Source organism: Pseudomyrmex gracilis, unplaced genomic scaffold (assembly GCF_002006095.1).
Source record: "Pseudomyrmex gracilis isolate BER0280 unplaced genomic scaffold, ASM200609v1 scaffold_519, whole genome shotgun sequence".
NCBI classification, from domain to species: Eukaryota; Metazoa; Arthropoda; class Insecta; order Hymenoptera; family Formicidae; genus Pseudomyrmex; species Pseudomyrmex gracilis.
The window spans coordinates 12,552-32,906 of record NW_018021103.1 but is presented as its reverse complement, the minus strand read 5'-3'; the positions used below and the strand labels follow the sequence as shown (position 1 = coordinate 32,906).

The following is a 20,355-nucleotide window of genomic DNA, read 5'->3' as shown; positions in this document are numbered from 1 at the left end:
AACTTGTAAAAATTTACAAGTAATACTTGTTATAGATGTATACATATATGTATGCACGTTCAAGTTCCTGCTCAACATCCTGGGAATGGCTCGTATCGGCCTTATATTCTTGTATGACATTTTCACGAGCCTTAAAATATTATTAAAAAAAAAATTTAGTTTGAGTAAAAAATCAAAACATTAATGCCAATATATTTAAAGGTGCAATACATAAATTTTATTAAACCCGCATTGATTATTTGAATAACTCTGAGGAGACAGCTCTTTTGTAGAAATGGATTTGAATGGGTTCTACTACGAGAAATTCTTTTGTGGGCAAAGATCGAGAAAAGCATTTTGTTTATTTCTAGTCACTGGAGTTTAAATATAAATGACGGCGAACTATTTGATAAAGTTTTGTGTATTAAAAGTTATGTCACCAAAGATTAAAGAATGGAAACATAATGACAAATTCTGCCAACGTAGATGAGTTGTAATTTTTAAATATTTTACAGATAAACACATATTTTAAAACCATTTTACAAATTTGATATTTGATGCTTTCGCGGTGTGTAGTATTAACATACAAAGATGTTTTTTCGGGTTTGAACCGCGTTAGTGTCATTTTTATACCGACGTTTCGTGAACATTACAGCTCACTTCATCAGGGTAATGTTCACGAAACGTCGGTATAAAAATGACACTAACGCGGTTCAAACCCGAAAAAACATCTTTGTACATTTTACAAATTGTTGAATTTTGCTTATGTCTTTCTGTATCTAACGCTCTCATCAAACGGAGTATTTTAGGAGTATTTATAATTGAGTATTTTCATTAGTGAACAATTATATGAACCAGTGAAAAAACCCAATAAAATTAAAAATTGAAACATCGGAAGCATGCATTTCTACCAAATGCAGCTTTGACATGAACTGTACCTGTACAGTTTTAAGAATTTGTAAAACACAAATCTGATTTAATACAAACAAGTTCATTCTTGTAAAAAGTATCAAAATTAAATTTGTTTAAGTAATAATATGATATTTTTTTAAGTAATGATAGTTAAGTAATATATTATTTAAAATGCTATATATTACATATGCTATATTGTATATGCTTATATTTTATAATAACAGTTATAAAGCTTTTTAATTTTAGTCTAACAAAAAACTTGTTCTTTTTTATTGTGAAACAAATTCTAAGTTGTCCTTTATTTTCTCCAAAAAATATGGTTACCGTAGTTATAATGCGTAACGAAAGTTGAATTGTATTGATGATCTTTAAAATCTTCACATAACATTGATATATTTTTAAGTGAAAAACTGCACAAGAGCATGATTATTCACTGTTGCATTGTTATTTCACTTGTGGGTTTTTATTAACTTATATTAATTTAAGGTTTTATATACATATACGTATTTAATTTAAAAAAAGTTTTTCCTAAAAACACGTATCAAAATGGTGCTAAATAAAAAAAACTATATATATATTATATATGATTTAAAAAAGTGATATATAAATTTTATTTTTATCTAGATATGATTTTTTTACAAAGTTATTTTTTAAGCTCTTTTATCACTATAGAGAAATTAAAAAAAAAAAAATAGTTTAGCGATGCGGTATTATTTTCCACACGTATGTATGTGGTATTATCAACATCAAACTCGAACGTGTCCATCCGTATTTCGTTTGTGTACTAATGTACACTCATTATGTACACTCACTTGTGTGATTGGTTTTTCTCTTGATATGTAGCTTTCTCACCAACCTGTTTTCTAATTTCTATGATTTACGCGCGAATTAAATCATTGTTAACACTTGTTTACAAATAATTTCCAAATGGATTGAGTGAAACTTAAAAAAAAACCTTAGTGCTGTCACTGTTTGAGGTTAGCGTTCAAACTGTCGTGATTTTCTGTTGTACATGCAAGTCATTCGTTATTTTCAATATTATAATTGACATGAATTATAATTACACCATAATCTTTGTTTGTGATTTTCTCTTTCATTAATTTCGATAGCATGGCACGTGCATGTGACAGGATCTTCATGTCATATCAGTAACAGGAACGTGTCAATTCAGCTTCAGGGAAGGAAACATTTTCACAATTTTATGTTAGTTAAAACATTGCTCTCATATTCAGACAAGAACTTAGACAAGAACTTTTCTTAAATAAAAGAAAGACCTTCTCTATAATACTTAATATTTGATTTTTTCTTTTTAAGAATAAAGAAAATAACTCAGAGATGTGGCTAACAACTAGTGAATCAGCTAGTCTAGGAGCTGAAGAAGTAGCAGCTAGATTGCATGTTGATGTGCGAACAGGCCTGAGATGGCAGGAGGCTGATCAAAGAAGGCAATTAACAGGTTTCAATGAATTTACTGTAAAAGAAGAAGATCCACCATGGAAAAAATATATTGAACAGGTACAAAAATCCTTATTTTGTCTGCTATCTACTTATTGATATTTAAATATAATTTTAATGATTGCACATTCAGACAAGTTTATACATTTGGTTGAATTTATATATTCTTTCAGTTTAAGAATCCATTGATTCTTCTCTTACTTGCTTCTGCACTTGTAAGTGTCTTTATGAAACAGTTTGATGATGCTGTTAGTATTACTGTGGTAAGTTACTACTGAGTTATTACAGTGATAATATTCAAATGTTACACTCAACAAGTTTTCCAGAAATCAAATAATTAATGCTTTATATATATTTGTGATGATTATGTTCTTTTGTAGGCTATCATAATAGTGGTAACAGTTGCATTTGTACAGGAATATCGCTCAGAAAAATCCTTAGAAGAATTAAATAAATTGGTACCACCGATATGTCACTGGTAACTAGATACTTTTCAATAGAAACGCTTTTGTTGCAATTGTGTACATATCTTTGATTAAACTATAAAAATTGCATGCATAGAAACATTTATAGTATTGTTTTTATAGAAGTATATGATTCTTTCATAGAAAACATATATACTAACCTTTTTATACACAAAACATTTTTTTCCCTTAGTCAGGAAGATATGTTATTGTAAAACCGTAAGAGATGAAATTTGCTTCTATAAAGCAAATTCTATATTTTTTAAACAGAATCTTTGGAAAAATAAAAGAACAAATAAAATCGTTATCTCTCTAATGTTGTTTTGCTTTTAGTTTAAGAGAGGGCCATGTAGAAACATTTCTTGCGCGTAATTTAGTTCCTGGTGATATAGTGTATCTGAATATCGGGGACAGAGTACCTGCCGATATTAGAATATTTGAGGCTATAGATCTGGCAATCGACGAGAGCAGTTTTACTGGTGAAATCGAGCCAGCGCAAAAGTCGACAGCTCCGTTGCTCAAGATCAATGGGTTGACATCGAAAAAGAACATCGCTTTTATGGGCACTTTGGTACGCTGCGGAAACGGCAAAGTAAGTTCTGTTCTATTTTTGGTTGAAAAGCAAAAACTATTTGGGAGTGACGTATATACACTCATCATCAACTTATGTTACGATATCGCGCGATACAGGGAATTGTAGTGAATACGGGAGTAAAGAGTGAATTTGGGGAGGTTTTCTCGATGATGCAAGCTGAGGAGGCTCCAAAGACTCCACTACAGCGAAGCATGGACATTTTAGGTACTCAGCTGTCCTTCTATTCGTTTTGCATTATCGGTATCATTATGCTGCTAGGCTGGATTCAAGGTAAGGCTATCCTTGAAATGTTTACCATTGGTGTAAGCTTGGCAGTAGCAGCTATTCCGGAAGGTTTGCCTATCGTTGTAACTGTGACACTGGCATTGGGAGTTATGAGAATGGTTAAGAGAAAAGCCATTGTAAAAAAATTACCAACTGTGGAGACTCTTGGTGAGTTCTAATTTACACGCGCGCGCGTGTGTGTGTGTGTACATATATACATATATATACTTTACGCAAGTCATATGTATAATTAATTTATCTTTAAAAGTTTTGTTTTTAACTTACAAAGTAAATGATGCAAAACATTCAGACATTTGTGATAGGAATATTTACGCTATTCATAGGCTGTGTAAATGTGATATGTTCCGATAAGACTGGCACGATTACGAAAAACGAGATGACCGCCACGATTCTAGTGACATCGGAAGGTTATATCGCGGATGTCACCGGTGCTGGATACAACGGCGTGGGAGAAGTGCATATACGGAAATGCGATAATACCGATCTAGCGCGTGTCGCTATTAGTAACATGCTGGAAGTAGGCTGCGTGTGTAACAACGCTATTATACAGAATGAAACTTTACTAGGACAGCCGACGGAAGGCGCGTTGATAGCCGTGGCAATGAAATTCGGAATGTACGGCGTCGCCGATAAATATCTGCGATTACAGGAATATCCGTTTTCGTCCGAACAGAAAATGATGGCTGTAAAATGCACACCTAAGTTCGGTGAGGTAATTAGAAATAAAAAACAAAAAACAAATGTTGCGTCCTTGTATTGAAAAAACAAATTATTTTTATTCTTCAGAATGTTAAGATGTAGAACATTTGTAATATTTCAGAATAGACAAGAGATATACTTTGTGAAAGGTGCTTTGGAGAAGATTTTGCCGCAATGTACTAAGTATTACGAGAACGGCCAGGTGTATCCTCTTAGTCAGAAGAAGGATCAAGAATTCTTGACGGAAGCATATGACATTGGTCAGCAAGGATTGAGAGGTATTAATTACATCTTTGCATATAATATAATAAGTACAGTATCAGACTGCTCTTGAAACCCTGATGAAATGAGCTAAAATGTTCACGAAACGTCGGTATAAAAATTAACGCAGTTCAAACCTGAAAAACATTTTCGAATGTTAATACAACACACCGCGAAAGCATCAAATATATCGTAATAAGTACAAATTGATAACGTTAGATCCTATCTTTTTTTATAGTTAATATCACTTTTGTTACAGTGATTGGTTTGGCACGTGGTTCCTCATTGCAAGACCTGATATATGTCGGTCTTGTTGGTATTTGCGATCCACCAAGACCACATGTACGCGAATCTATCAGTATCTTAATAAACAGCGGTGTTAAAGTAAAAATGGTTACTGGTGATGCCAAGGAAACTGCAGTTGCAATAGGTATATATAATGCAGCGTAGTATGAAGAACATAAGTTTCTAGTGAACTTGTACAAAACACATATAATACAGTAGTTTATGAAAAATATGTACTATAAAATAATTATGATATATATTAAGTATATTTTTATTATATTTCTCAGCTAGCATGATCGGGCTGGATACGCTTCACAGTCGACTGTTATCAGGAGACGAAATCGACATGATGTCCGAACATCAACTAGAACAATGTATTAATAATGTTAGTGTATTCTATCGAGTGACACCAAAGCACAAGCTTTGCATCGTAAAAGCTTTACAGAGGAACGGTAATATAGTTGGCATGACCGGTGATGGCGTAAACGATGGAGTCGCGTTAAAGAAAGCTGATATAGGTATCGCTATGGGCAAAAACGGCACTGACGTTTGCAAGGAAGCAGCCGATATGATTTTGGTTGATGATGATTTTGAAACCATCATGTAAATATTTCATTTCCTAACATGGATAGATAGATTGTACATTGGAAATGTTGCTTTTATCGATTATACTTTCATTTTAGTGCAGCAATTGAAGAAGGCAAGGGAATCTTTCATAATATACGCAATTTCGTGAGGTTCCAATTAAGTACTAGTATAGCCGCACTTTCTCTGATTGCTCTTGCAACGTTGATGAGCATACCGAATCCCTTAAATGCTATGCAAATTCTATGGATCAATATTATCATGGACGGTCCGCCTGCTCAAAGGTCAGATATTTTGCGAGTGAATACTTGTTTAGATATATTATTGAATGATCACTTTGTTTTACATAATGTTTTTATACATTGATTTTGTTTGCACAGTCTTGGAGTAGAGCCGGTTGATAAGGACGTTCTGAAGCAAAAGCCGCGAAACACAAAAGAGCCTATGATTACACGTCATCTTATAATTAATGTTTTATTGTCAGCAAGTATCATTATTCTTGGTACTTTGTGGGTCTACAACAGAGAGGTAACAACATGAAGATTTTTTCAAAAATTTTTTTACGAATCTTTAATATTTTTTCCATATACATATATATAAATACATATCTTTGATTTTTTCAGATGGTTAATGGAAATACGGCAAGAGATACTACTATGACATTTACTTGTTTTGTGTTCTTCGATATGTTTAATGCTCTTAGTTGTAGATCGCAGGTAAAAATTTTATCTCCGATCGGCGTGATAAATATTAATAAGAAACAGAATCATACTGCATTCTTCAAGTTTTTTTTCATTTGTTTCAGACAAAATCCATATTTACAATTGGTCTGTGGAGTAATAAAATGTTCCTGGTAGCTGTAACGTTATCCGTTATCGGACAAATGCTCGTAATTTACTTTCCTCCGTTACAGAGAATATTTCAGACTGAAGCTCTTACAGCGAAAGGTAATAACATTAATAATACTGTGTAAAATAATCGAGTACGTTTCTTGATATAACGCGTTAATTTTCGATTTTTAGATCTTTTATTTTTGGCGGCGTTGACGTCCAGCGTGTTCGTGATCAGTGAGATAAAGAAATTCGTCGAGAGACAGTTGCACAGACGCCGCGTCAACGGCCAGTATTACAACAAGTTCGAAATGGATTTCGTATGACAGTTACAGTGTGCCAGCGAAAGCAAGGCGAATAAAAATCATAATGAATAAAGCGCATCAATTATATTTGCTCGACATCACTATGCAGTCGATCACATATTCGTTTCTACCAAATCATTACTTTTCGCTAACTCGCATCTGCTCGACTATGCTTGCGCATATGTAATTCCGTAACTTTATCATGTACACTTTATACACACACGCATGCGTTATCACGCATAACGGAAAGTAATCACCTTAAACGATAGAGTTTCTACGTTTTTCAATTACGCAGTGATTACAAATAATCTGGATTCTATTTTCATCGCGTTTTTTGCATGTTCAGCGCACATATAGAGAAAAAAAGAAAACCACTTCTCGACAATGATATGCAGTAGATTATATTATATCTTAGATTTACATTTTATTATTGTCTTTACAATCGTGAATAATGACAAATTATTGTTTTATATGGATGATGATATTGGCGTTATTGCACATTCCATGGATATTTGATAAATCAATATTTTTTAACGATTCTATATATATATATACACACAAACACATACACACACACACATATGTACAATATTATTATTCGTAGACTAACTCGAAACAATGTTTACACTTTAATCAATGTAGATCTATATCTAAGATTTTTTTCTAAAACCAAAAAATAATATAACGAGTTTTATGATAAACGCGATTAAATCGCGTTCATTCACTGTCTGTCAATTGGTAGAAGAGAAGCATCTCTCGTGTGTCATTTTATTAGTAAGTTACATAGAGTTACGAACGTGTATTTGTAGTTCTTGAAACGAAGTCATACGAATCGATTGCATTTAAGAGTAGTTGTAATTGGCGAAAATTAAACGCGCGTGTACGATGTTCTTCATATATTCTATGATTTTATTCGATTGCGAAATGACGTGCTTTTAATGGCAAGATGTAATTACAAATTGCGCTACAACGAACAAATGAAGCATTTCTCTAATTAGCGTAGTAGTAAGTCTATAATTTGACCAACAACAACAACAAAACTTTGTTATTTCGTTGTCTTATCAACAAAAAAAAAAGGATTCACATCTTGTATTATGCTAATGATATAACTCCAATTGATATCTTTGTACAAAGTATATAAACAATTAATTGTGTACAGTTTATCTGAGAATGTTACCATTTATTCGTTATATGCATACAACAATGTTTCACACACATTGTATTTCTGATAAGTTTGATCTAAATAAGTATATTAATAAATTATATTAATAAATTCCTTCAAGAAGACTGAACGTTTTATATTGATACAATTCCGGCCCGCCGTAACCGTACAACAGCTTTCCTTTACCGTTCTCATCGTAATACGGGTAACGATATCTCGGCCTGTAAAATGTAAGTTCAATTACTACATGCTCAACGATGCTGTTTAAATTTTGAGCCTTAGAGCTTCTATGTCAAAGATATTTGTGCTTTTATTCTTCAACTTACCGTTCGAAATATTGAAAATTTGGTGCTTTAGGTTCGGGAATTATAGCTGTGCTTCTGTCGATCAGAACAAAGCTAAAGATCGCAGTTATTGCGGTTACAGACAGCAACTGCAAATATAGAACATCAAATATTTGGACGCGAAGCGAGAGAAAGTATTTTCCTTTATTCGCAGAGAAGGGGAGAGATAGATACGCGTATTTCTCTATTTACATTTATAGTCTACAGATATCCCGCAAGTAGAATCTCGGAAGAATAATTTTGAATGAAGAATAGAGAACAGTGTGATGCTTGAAGAGTAACAATAAAAATATAAGTCTGTTGTAATGTGTAAAGATGTGTTATATATAAAAAACTGACTGTTGATTTTCGACTCGCGCCCTCATAGAAATGTGAAAGTTGCAATATAAAGGAGTAAGTATTATACATATAAATTAATTAAATTTTTGTTTGAGCATTTGATTTGTGTGTGTGATATTCATGCGAAAACAAATTTATATTTTTCTGATCTTGTGTTACTTACAAAAGGAAAATTTTTCATGGTAGACGATAATATCGTGAGTGGACCAAGTTCAAGCGTTCTTCCAATTGGCAGAGAGATAGAGAGAAATTCCGAGGAAATTTTAAAAATAATATATATAATAACAAAAAGTTTTCTTTAAAGTAAACAGTTAATCGCGAACTAATTAATTGAAAAAATCGTTGTACCGCAAGATGATGCTTGTCGCGTATCCAACAACTGTTACGTTCTAGATTCGTTGAAGCACTGACTGAGACTGTTGGTCATTCTTCTTTCCCCCTACTATCCTCATTTCTTACGGTCGTATATAAGATGTGAAAGTTCTCGGATATATTATATTACGACATGTAGTGTTCTACTTTGGATTCTGATCGTAAAACACTTTTTTTTTTTAAAGAGAAAGAAATGTCAAATATAACTATTTTTAAAGAAAATTTTTAGTAGAAATTTTTAGTAGAAATCTCACGCATTATAAGTAAAAATATTTTTTTAACTATATTTGATTACTGTTTGTATATAAAACCAAACCAATGTATAAATTTTTATATGTCATTTTTATACGCCGTCGGCACATAACTTATTTTATTGGTATTATTTTATTATTAGTTCTTTTGTACGCCATCTTGTGTGAAAATTAACTTTGTGATTGCACAAAGTACAAAAATATATGTAAAGCAATTATCTCATTTACATTTTACATTTAAGAACTTAAGTCACATAACATTAGGTGGGTTTATTACATAACATTCAGCATATACATGATAATAACATTTTATTTTGTTAAAGTTAAACAAAAATTGTGCTATCAAAAATATCATGATTTATCGAGTTTTTACAAGCGTTTCTTTGATGGCTCGTTGTATTCAATGCCCATTCCTAGTCTTGCTATTACATACTCTCCGTGAAGTCCGTTTTCCTGCACGTATTGAAGCGTTCTTTGCTCGTCATCAGGGTCAAAGTTCCAAAGTGTTTTCTGTTTAAAAAACCGTCAATATATAAACAAATAAGATAAACAATTTAAACCGACAGAAGAATAAAATCTTCAATGCATATTCGTTTACTTGATAAGCTCTAGGTGCGCCTGCGATTCTGTACTTAAAAAAATCGTGTATAAGTTTGTGGATCTCCGATTGACTCGATACAATTGTTTCCTTATGAAGTAATAGTACTAATAGCACGATGATCTGCAATGCACAAAAAACAATTTAGAGAATGAATGAGAGAAGAGTAGCGTTAAAATAAATAAATGTTTGATTTTGTGATAAGATTTGTTTGTCGAAAATTTTGAAAATCTTCACTGTCATTAATCGTAAGATCAATTTATTACAGAAGTATGTTAAGTTAAACTTACTATCATCCGTTTTCGATCCATCATCTGATTCGTTTTAAAAGATGACACTGACACGACGACAACTATCGCGAAGTTTGGTTCTATGTAGTTTATACGTGAAAATGCTCATGCCTGTCGTAATGTTGCCAGACTTGTCAGAAAGTGAAAGTATAAAGCTTTGTGACGCACTGCGCACCCAAATGACGCGCGTGTGTTCGAAAAATTGCACAATAGATCGTCCCGCGAATAACAATCCATTTACGCGAAACGATTATTCTCGGAGCATTGTTATTCTAATCACGCTACTTCCTCTTCTGAAATAAGAGGGCTGAAATAAAAGCCCGTCGGGAAATAGTTGTTCAGTATTTTCAAGTAGATGCTCTTACGATGTGCACGGTTCGAACTTCCGCTAAAATGCTTTTAACGATTGTTTTTTGCGCGGTAAGTGATCTATCTATTTATCTATGTAACAGATTGAACGCGAGATACGACTTATGTACTTTGAAAAAACTTTTTATTACTTTAATCCTAATCCTATAAATGTTTTTTTTTTTTTTTTTTAGGTACATATCTTGTAAACTCTGGACATTTATGTATGACGCGAATTTTTTATTTTAGTTAAAACGTTGCAAACCTTCTGTAAAAATTCATGGACCTTTATTCGAAAATTCGATATTTTAACATTATTCTATATTATATAAGAAAATAGCATTAATTTTGATGTTTTAGTTTTTAGACATTCTCCCACTAAATAATAAGATTTTCTCATTTTCAAGAGTCGCTCGGACATTAACCCTTTGACTACGAAAGGCGCATATGTACGCTCTCACAAGTCTATCAATATATACGAAAGGCGTACATATACGTCCTTCAAGTCTATCAAAAAATGTTAAATTAAATTTGTTCCTCATTATCAATTTTGAATTTTTTAAATACTTTTTTTTTTAAAATTATATACTTTTATATATACTTTTTTTTTTAATTTAATTTTTTATTTGAGGTCCTTCATATACGAGATCCAAATCTAGCATCCTATATGATTTAAAAGAATTGAAATTACAATTAAAAAAACACGTAAAAATATGAATTCGTTTATACAGGGTGTCCCAGAATTGATTTAACATCTCTCGTAGACAGGTAGAAGGAATAAAACTGAGATGAAAAGTCTTATACCATTTTGCTAGATTCGCAATAGTTACCGAGATTTTAATTAACAAAGATCCGCGAATAAGCGTGCATCGGGCTGTCCTACGCGCTTCACACAATTACATTTTAATATGTATATGTTATAGTATATGCTGTTATATTAGCTCCTCCCATATGTCGCTATGGGTAACACCGTTAGCGCGCGAAGCGCGGCGGGCAGTCTTACGCGCGTAAGACAGCCCGATGCATGCTTATTCGCGGATCTTTGTTAATTAAAATCTCAGTAACTATTGCGAATCTAGCAAAATGGTATAGGACTTTTCACCTCAGTTTTATTCCTTCCACCTGCCTACGAGAGATGTTAAACCAATTCTGGGACACCCTGTATATGTATACACACACATATACAGGGTGTTTGATAAGTACCGTCTCACCGCTCGTAGGTAAGTAGAAGAGGTTATTCTAAGACGAAAAGTTCTATACCACTTTGGAAAATTCGCAATAATTAACGAAATATTAATGAATAAAGATTTGCTAATCAGCGTGCATCTAGAGTAAGGACAGCGTAAGGACAGCCTAGTCTTTCGTGCGTACACAGGAGTACATCATATCGTGCGGCTCCAAGAGAAATATTTCTTCGAAATTTCTCTTTTGATTGCTCCTACTACTGACAACGGCTCGAGATCGAAGAAGAACGGCGCGCGGTAGTAGGAGCAGCCGAAGGAGAACTTTCCGAGAAATACTTCCTCTGGAACCGTACGATATGGTGCACTCCTCTGTACGTGCCATAGCGACAGAATGGAAGGAGCTAATAGAATAATATGTGTACCTTATATAGGCTGCGTTCGGACAGCGCGCTATCCGCGCTATTGTCTCATTCTATCTGTTTTACATCTAACGAACAATAAACATAGAATGATGCAATAGCGCGGATAGCGCGCTGTCCGAACGCAGTTTACACTGAGAAAAAAATATTATTAACTCAACTAATGGGTTTAGTTGGCAGTCAGTTTGTTATCTGAAATATTTGTGTTTTTAATTCAAGTATATGACGAGAAATATAACAAATTCATATAAGTTGAATCAACAATATTGGTAATGAACATATTTAACTTACTAAACCATGAATCGTTCTGTCAAACATCCCAGCAAACAATTTCTGTTTTTGACAATTTCGGTGCAGACCTTGGTAACAGAAACTGTTTGCAGAAATGCTACAATATATGGAAACACTGCCAAAATTGTTAGCACACAGAAAGAAAAAATGCAACAACTCTGTTGATAAATACATGAGAGTATTGCAGTCAAAACGATTCCATATAAGGTCAGTGAAATTAACAACAAATAGATGGTCGATTGCTAGCAGATCTGCTTTTAGCAATACTGTGACCAAACAGTCTGCTGATCAAAATTGTACCAGAAATCTGTTTACGACAAAAGTCGGGTCGATCTGTTAAACGCATTGACAACAGATTGCCACCAAACGCCAAGCAGGTCTGTTCGTGTATACTGTTTGTTAATTTGGCGCCAACGGACAATGACCAAACCTATTCCGGATTTTGGCTTCACTTTGGCAATAATTTGGCTTCGCTTTGCTTGTGGCAGACTCTGTCATCATTTTGGTCGCATTTTGACATTTCACATGTTGACAGACATGGTTAACAAACCATATCCTACTGAGGACACAGATGGATATGGTTTTGTAACCAAAATGTTTGCTGGGATAATATATACCCAGCAAACAATTTGGTTGTCAGATGTCGCGATTTTGTCGCCAACCGTCACACCAAATCCATATCCATCTGTGTCCTCAGTAGGATATGGTTTTGGTGAATTTTGACGACCATGTTGCGTTTTTTGTGTCTGTGTGTTAACAGCTTTGGCAGCACACAAAGCATGTTTCCGTATTGTAACGTTTCTGCACACAGTTTCTGTTGCCAGTTCTGCGCAGTCAGAAATTGTTTGCTGGGTAGTAACCTCAAATAAAAGATACTGGTAAAAAAAATAAAATACGCAATACTCGGTTACTTTAATTGAATATAATCTGAATTTATTTGTACTAAATATTTAGTCTAATCAAAGTGCTTCTTATTACAGGAGACAAAATATTGTGTTGTTTATATTTAAAATAATCTGTATTTAAACAAACTGTAGATTTGTTAAAACAACTGAATATGTCTTTTGATACAAACTAATTGTCATATCTATTGAAACATGGTATCTTCTTACATTAATCACTATTTAATTGACAGCCCGTGACCGCCGCATATAGTTGAATCAAATACGATTTTGTTACTTCAACAACTTTTTTTTTCTCAGTGTATGTAAGGTACCCATGTTAGCTACTTCCATTCTGTTGCTACGGCACGTACGCACGAAAGACTGGGCTGTCCTTACGCTGTCCTTACTCTGGATGCACGCTGATTAGCAAATCTTTATTCATTAATATTTCGTTGATTATTGCGAATTTTTCGAAGTGGTATAGGACTTTTCGCGTCTTACAAATTGTTAGAATAACCCCTTCTACCTACCTACGAGCGGTGAGACGGTACTTATCAAACACCCTGTATATTGTATAGACATATTTTCCGCACAACATTCAGCGAACGACTCTTTACGACCAATTATATATTCATTTATTAGTTTAAAGACTTCAGAGCCCGAGATGATTCTCAGTTTATTATTAATTGTTTAATTTTTTATATTTAATTACCAATTAAAATTAAAAGAATGTGCATTTTGGTCAGTGAGCGTAATGATATATGCGACAGCCAGTCGCAGCGCCTGACATGTCAATATCGCGCCGTCTGTATCGACGGTTCTCTCTGAGAGTGCGCCGCAGTCAAAGGGTTAATGTCTGGGGTTTATAGGATTAGGGTTAAAATTATATACATAATTTCCTAAAAATATTTATACCAATATTAATACTAATACTTACTAATAACGAAGAGGTATTGTTACAAATAGACAAGTGCATGGTGCATCGATACAACGTTAACGCGGAATGTCAGAACGATCGACTCGTCGCTCTTCGCGTGGCCGCAAGCAAAGTCTCAATTGCGAGAATGGACTAGAAAAAGTGTTGCAAGTCTCACCGCGTTTTATCTCACGTCTTTCACAAATCCCGGAGATAAAGTTATGCACATCGAATTTGGACCCGAAGATGGACCGCGCGATGCAATCGCGTATCAACAGCGCTTTGGGTATCGTGGAGAACGGCTCATCGAACAATTAGGAAACGGTTTCGCTGTCGCTCGACTTCGTGAACCACCTGTACTCAGTGATTTTTTAACACCACCTTTACCATCCTCCTTTAGATAGCAATGTGTTCTTGATTCTGGCAGCTCATCGGATTTTCGCCGGCGGTCCAACATCCTCTTAATAGAAGAACTAACTAACGTTAGTTTCAGTTAGAGACAATTTAACTTTTTCTGTGTTCTTGAGAGTACAAAGAACTTTTGTCTGCTTTATTGTTTCCATTTTTTTGTAAGTTAGTGCTTTGCAAAAACAATGTTATATTTATTATATTATATTATTATTAGTAATCATTGTGTTAATATTGTTAATATCATTATCTGTATAATTATCAGTGTGCGTTATACTTATACTTATATAATAAAATGTGTTCGGAAATAATAAAACAAACATAATAGCAAAGATTATTCCGTATAAAAGAGGAATTTTCTTGAGGTTTTTTTGCATTTTCTTTCATTTATGACGATGACGTAATCTAGAGTTAGGTCTTGTGTTCTGAGATTAACAACGTACTTAAGGTTGTATTCAGGGTAAGATCTCAGTCAAAAGTTTAAGAAACATAGCGTAAACCGAACCTATTTTAATATTTAGATAATGATTGTTTGTTAGAAAAGTATTATTTGTACTAAAATAAGTAAAAAAAACTATTTATTATACTTTTAATGACTACGGAAAAGTTTTTCCGTATATTTTGTGTGTGCCATTTTAATGTTCACTTTTGATACTTTTGAGTAGGATTATACCTTACTTGCAACGTGAGATAAATGAAAAACTGGAAATGTATTAATCATAAAAGTTTAAAACGTAACAATTGATGTATAAAATTACAAATATAATTGTTTTATGTATATTAAATATATTTGTTTACTAATTTTAGCAAAATATAAATTTATATTTTATGGGATATTCTAGAAATGACTATTTTTTCAAGTGGAATTTGTTTTTAAGATATTTATTAACAACTGTAAAAAATTTCAAACTTACGGCATATCTACATCTACTACATACATACATACAGTTATTTTTTTATTTAAATTAGAATATCGTAAAATCCCATAAGAACTCGTGTTACATTAAAATCGTGCTAACTTTTTAACAAGGCTCGCAAAGGAGCTGAAATTTTGCACAATTTTTTTTTTTTTAATATTACCCACTGACTGGCAAAATTTGAATAATCTGGCATATCTTTTATCTTACCCTGAACACAACTTTAACTATATTGACACAGAAAAATGTTCACAATGCCCATACTTTCACGTAATCGACTTCTAGTACCGTTTTTGCATTCCATGTGGGGTACCAATCACCTTTTGCGCGATTAAACTTGTACAATGCCTGTGAAGTATTTCACACTATTAATCACATTTGCTTATTCGGCGTTATCTGTCGAATGTTTGAAAAAATTATACATACTTTTGCCTCGACATTCCCCCATGGTTTGACATAACCGCTGCTCGTAACAAGATCCGCAAATTCGTGAATGCCTCCTACAGCCACGCCTAGAACTAGATACGACTATAAAAACAAAATGATTATTGTTAATATGTTTTCAACAAAATTTAAAAATCTGATATTTGATGCTTTCGCGGTGTGTTGTATTAATATTCGAAGATATATGTTTTTCGGGTTTGAACCACGTTAATGTCATTTTTATACCGACTTTTTGTGAACATTTCAGCTCACTTCATCAGAGTTTCAAGTATCAGTTTGTTCTTGAAACTCTGATAAAGTGAGCTAAAATGTTTATGAAAAGTCAATATAAAAATAACATTAACGCGGCTTAAATCTTCGAATCTGATATTTGATGCTTTCGCGATATGTTGTATCTTAACATTCGAAGATGTTTGATACGGTATCAGGCTGCTCTTGAAACCCTGATAAAGTGAACTGAAATGTTCACGAAAACGTCGGTATAAAAATAACACTAACGCGGTTCAAACCTGAAAAACATCTTCGAATGTTAACATCTTCGAATATTAGAATTTAAAAATTATTAATTGTTTTTAACAAAATTCAACAAATTATCTGTGAAGATATATAACTACAGGCACAATACGATAATTATCATACTCGTTTGCCGAACGATGCATCCACAGACTGCTCGCCGTATTTTACACCGTCGACTTTCACTGAGATGAGACCATTTTTCCATTCGAGCTCGAAAATATGCAGATTTTCCGACCACGGATTGCTCGATCGTCTCTTAGGAAGCGCCCGACAATTCATATTAATCGCATTGCTATCATTCAGTCGAACGGTTAATCCACCTGCGCACAGTATATTCTCGTTGAAGTTCTGATTGTCGGTAGTAGTCAGTTCCCTGTTGCCTACTGAGGATGCGATTCTAATCTCGTGGTGTATCCCAAATTCCCAATCGTTCTCAGTACTCTCCAGGATTATCACTTCGAAGAAATCATTTATTTTTATATGTAATCGACACTAAGAAACTTTATGCGATATTATATCTAGTATTCTTTACCTGGATATACCCAGTCACCATGCGGTAGTTTGGCTCTCACTTCAACACGTCCGAAGAGAAATTCAAATTTTTCCTTAGTGTCAATACGACCTGAAATTATGGGAGGCAAAACATAGAACCCGCCGCCACGGCGTTGACACTCTTTCGTGCCAGCACCTGTGCATCTAAAAAATGACAGTATGCTAATAAAAACAACGCACTTCTATATATTTCTTAAAATCAATTATTACAAATTGAATTTTCTGCGTCTGAATCTAAAGTGTGAGAGAATTCATCATTTATTTATTTTTACCCTTCTAGATTCAAACTTCCGTGTGATGCAAAATTATCGCCAAACTTGTTATCAAGCAGCATCGGTTTGATACGCAGCTTGCCATCGCTCACGTCTGTTACGTCATTGGTCATATAGACAACAAACTCATCATCCTAGAGTGACAAAAATAACACAAATAACAACAACGTTTACTGAGAATCGATTATTTATTTCATGATTGTTTGACAACAGTACTTACTGGCGGTCCGGAAAATCGTTGTACCAAATTCCAGCTCGTGTTGTTGAGAGTATCAAAATCTTCTTCGAAAAGTAATTGACCCGGACAGGCTTGTTGTCGAGAGCCACTTTTGAAGATCCACGTGGTTGATTTTGTGGTGCACTGTTCCTCGACTGGTGCAATCCCACTCTTGATATGGACACTGCCGTCGTAATTGTAAAAATCTGAAAATAACAATATTTTATTACACAAAAAATGGTAAGAAACTAAAACACACTTTTAGAAAAGAAGATTTATTTATTTATCTAGAAAAGTAGAAAAAAAATAAATTTATATATTTTGCCTACGTATTCGTGCGAAACTCACCGACAACTCGGTGGGATTGATCGACCAAGTTGTAACCGAGACCGTTATACACAACATGGATCCAATAATAAAGAATGTCATCCCGTCTCAATTGTGTCTGCTTGTCTTCGTAGACCCATCGTCCGTCGCGCAGTTTCAGGATGTCTTTTGCGATACTTCCCGCTTCCAGACCGTCGAAATCTTCGTTGAATTTTACATGGAAAGCCACCAATGTAATCCCGTGTTCATCTGTAAAAAAAGAACGCAAAGTTGATCACGTGCACAAAGAAAGATTTAAATATATTCTCTCTATATATAAAAGCAAGTTGATTAAAATCTTATATAAATATCTTACCGGGAATAGACATACGCAGTCCTACAGGATATAGCGGCTCCACTTTGACCGGTGGAAAAACGTAATTTGCGCGACATTCGCGAGAATTCACGAGGATTATCGCGAAAAGAACCGATATGATAAACAGGAAACCTTTCTTCATCTTTTTTTAGTCACGTCGTGTTCTTGAGATGTTAATGTAAATTTCTTTTTTAATACAAGATTTTTCACAATTTTATGTTTGTTTTAATGTTTGATACTCTTCCGTTGTTTTCTTCCTTTTGTGCTTTTCTTTTATTCTTTCTGCGACTCTAAACGCGCGAATCCGAAGGACAACCGGTCACTTTTTTTAATAACACAAAATGAATAAATCTGACTCTTGGATACAGATTGATCGTGAATGTGATGCGCGACAGCTGCACACTAATTCACCGCTACATGCAGAACCGCTTTTATCCTTCTGACTATCTCAGAGGAAAAACCAGATTGTTGCTACGTCAGAGTAACGATCAAAAGTAACCGGTTTCATGTTTGTTTCCACCATCACTGATTAATTTTTAATCTGGCAGCGATGTGACCCTTTGACTGGTACTTATCAACATCACTAGATTTTTGTTCGTTGTATAAGTCAACACGCCGTTCGTTGTATAAGTCAAGTATAACAAAATTAATTTCATAATTAATTACATCATTTTTTCTTATGGGCATAATAGGAAGAATTCTTCTTGATTCATAAATATATTCATTTTTTATCATCAGGAAGATGTTTTCAAGAGATTATTTTTTCTACGCTTAAACGCAACATTTGTTTTCTGTTACAGTGACAAAATGTGTGCAGTTATGTGTGATCACTACCAAAATACCATACGGAAAAGTGAGGATGTTATAAGACACAAAAATCTTAACATTGTCTCTTGTCTCTCTATTTTTTTATATCTATAAAATATACATCTATGTAGACACAGTTATTTGCAATATATTTCTTGAAAAGTAAAATATTTACAAAACCTCTGCGTCTCAAAATATTATCATCAGTACTAAACTTTTTTTTACATATTATCCGTGAATTTATATATCAGGTCTACCGGAAAGTTCTGTCCGTTTCTATCACAAGTTTTGACACGTAAGCATATGTTTATTTGGGGCATGTGTGCCTCTCTATTTTTATTACTTAATTAATGTATACATACTGACGTAGCAAATTAACTAAAACAAAGTTGATTCACGTTAGTCTTATGTGTGAAGCAATAGTGTACCCATGGCTACTGATAAAGTTCATTTACGCCACTATATTTTATACGAATTTCAACAAGGAAGAAATGCTACAGAAGCATGTAGAAATTTATTGAAAGTGTTTGGTGAAGGTACAGTTTCTGATAGGACATGCAGAAGATGGTTCGAAAAATTCGGAACAGGTGATTTCGACTTTTCTGATAAGCCACGTTCTGGGCGACCATCTTTGATCGATGACGATGTTGTTAAGACTATGTTGGAGCAAGATCCTTTTCTGACAACATCGGAGATCGCAGTAAGGCTTAATTCAACTCAACAAACCATTTCGGACTATATTCGGAAGATAGGATTAAAAAATTTGTATTTTGTTTTATTCCAAAAACGGACAGAATTTTCCGGTAGACCGGTATTTTCCTAATATAATGAACGGAAGCTATAAATTGATTTTTAAAAATCATAAAAAGAAGTGAGTGTTTGTAACTCTGAAATATATACCATTGAAATCCTATGCATATTTGTGTTCAACTCTATAATAGCTGAACCGTCCTGTTTTATCCACATTTCGTAATTCAAATTTTTTATACAAACTATTAATCGGAATGAAAAACGCTTTTCCAGAAAAACAGAAAATAAACTAAAGATTTGCAGTACGCATAAGAATTCAAGAAAAACAAAAAAAAGTTTATAGACCGTTATTACATAAACTACATTTTTGCTTTATATGCAAAATTGGCTGTACGAATCCAAACAAAACTACCTTACTGGAAAACTAGAAACATAGGCAAATATTTTGAGTGCTTCAAAAAGAATTTTGAAGCCCTGTGAGACAAGAAAAATTTGAACTAAGATTATTACAAATTTTAAAGAAGCGCCGAAGAGACACATATGTCTATCCTTGTCTCTCTCATGTCATTTATCTTTGTTTTGGTTCGACTCAGTCCCGAGAGATAGCGCCTTACGTCGATTATCACACCCTCCTTGTCTATATGCGCAATTAATGCATATATGTAATACTCCTATATTGCTAGTACGGTGCCGACCTGAAGCTCACCGTTACGGTGCAGACAATATAGTAGCCTCTC

General features: G+C 33.8%; 6 protein-coding genes across 6 annotated transcripts; 3 read left to right on the top strand and 3 right to left on the bottom strand.

The window, feature by feature from the left end:
- The first annotated feature begins 1,631 nt into the window (after positions 1-1,631).
- LOC109860961 (calcium-transporting ATPase type 2C member 1) lies at positions 1,632-7,942 on the top strand. Its single transcript, XM_020440389.1, has 16 exons — positions 1,632-1,868; positions 2,001-2,094; positions 2,206-2,406; positions 2,520-2,609; positions 2,727-2,824; positions 3,144-3,402; positions 3,501-3,837; positions 4,014-4,402; positions 4,511-4,667; positions 4,910-5,080; positions 5,223-5,538; positions 5,619-5,804; positions 5,901-6,048; positions 6,144-6,236; positions 6,326-6,467; positions 6,543-7,942. Exons 3-16 carry the CDS (start codon positions 2,227-2,229, stop codon positions 6,674-6,676), a joined length of 2,700 nt encoding a protein of 899 aa, XP_020295978.1. The 5' UTR covers positions 1,632-1,868; positions 2,001-2,094; positions 2,206-2,226; the 3' UTR covers positions 6,677-7,942.
- LOC109860962 lies at positions 7,899-8,930 on the bottom strand. Its single transcript, XM_020440390.1, has 3 exons — positions 8,664-8,930; positions 8,144-8,250; positions 7,899-8,038 (listed from the first exon to the last, which is right to left on the bottom strand). Exons 1-3 carry the CDS (start codon positions 8,679-8,681, stop codon positions 7,921-7,923), a joined length of 243 nt encoding a protein of 80 aa, XP_020295979.1. The 5' UTR covers positions 8,682-8,930; the 3' UTR covers positions 7,899-7,920.
- Positions 8,931-9,370: 440 nt separating this feature from the next.
- LOC109860959 lies at positions 9,371-10,147 on the bottom strand. The gene is made up of 3 exons (XM_020440387.1): positions 10,012-10,147; positions 9,722-9,844; positions 9,371-9,633 (listed from the first exon to the last, which is right to left on the bottom strand). The coding sequence occupies exons 1-3, from the start codon at positions 10,033-10,035 to the stop codon at positions 9,493-9,495; spliced, it is 288 nt and encodes a 95-aa protein (XP_020295976.1). The 5' UTR covers positions 10,036-10,147; the 3' UTR covers positions 9,371-9,492.
- Positions 10,148-10,282: 135 nt separating this feature from the next.
- Positions 10,283-14,984, top strand: LOC109860958. The gene is made up of 2 exons (XM_020440386.1): positions 10,283-10,431; positions 14,104-14,984. Exons 1-2 carry the CDS (start codon positions 10,378-10,380, stop codon positions 14,455-14,457), a joined length of 408 nt encoding a protein of 135 aa, XP_020295975.1. The 5' UTR covers positions 10,283-10,377; the 3' UTR covers positions 14,458-14,984.
- A 551-nt stretch (positions 14,985-15,535) lies between these two features.
- Positions 15,536-18,575, bottom strand: LOC109860957 (beta-1,3-glucan-binding protein 2-like). Its single transcript, XM_020440383.1, has 8 exons — positions 18,062-18,575; positions 17,728-17,955; positions 17,383-17,585; positions 17,163-17,296; positions 16,871-17,034; positions 16,462-16,793; positions 15,805-15,906; positions 15,536-15,726 (listed from the first exon to the last, which is right to left on the bottom strand). Exons 1-8 carry the CDS (start codon positions 18,201-18,203, stop codon positions 15,628-15,630), a joined length of 1,404 nt encoding a protein of 467 aa, XP_020295972.1. The 5' UTR covers positions 18,204-18,575; the 3' UTR covers positions 15,536-15,627.
- Positions 18,576-19,298: 723 nt separating this feature from the next.
- On the top strand, positions 19,299-19,691 carry LOC109860965 (histone-lysine N-methyltransferase SETMAR-like). The gene has a single exon (XM_020440397.1). It carries the CDS (start codon positions 19,299-19,301, stop codon positions 19,689-19,691), a length of 393 nt encoding a protein of 130 aa, XP_020295986.1.
- The last annotated feature ends 664 nt before the right edge of the window (positions 19,692-20,355 follow it).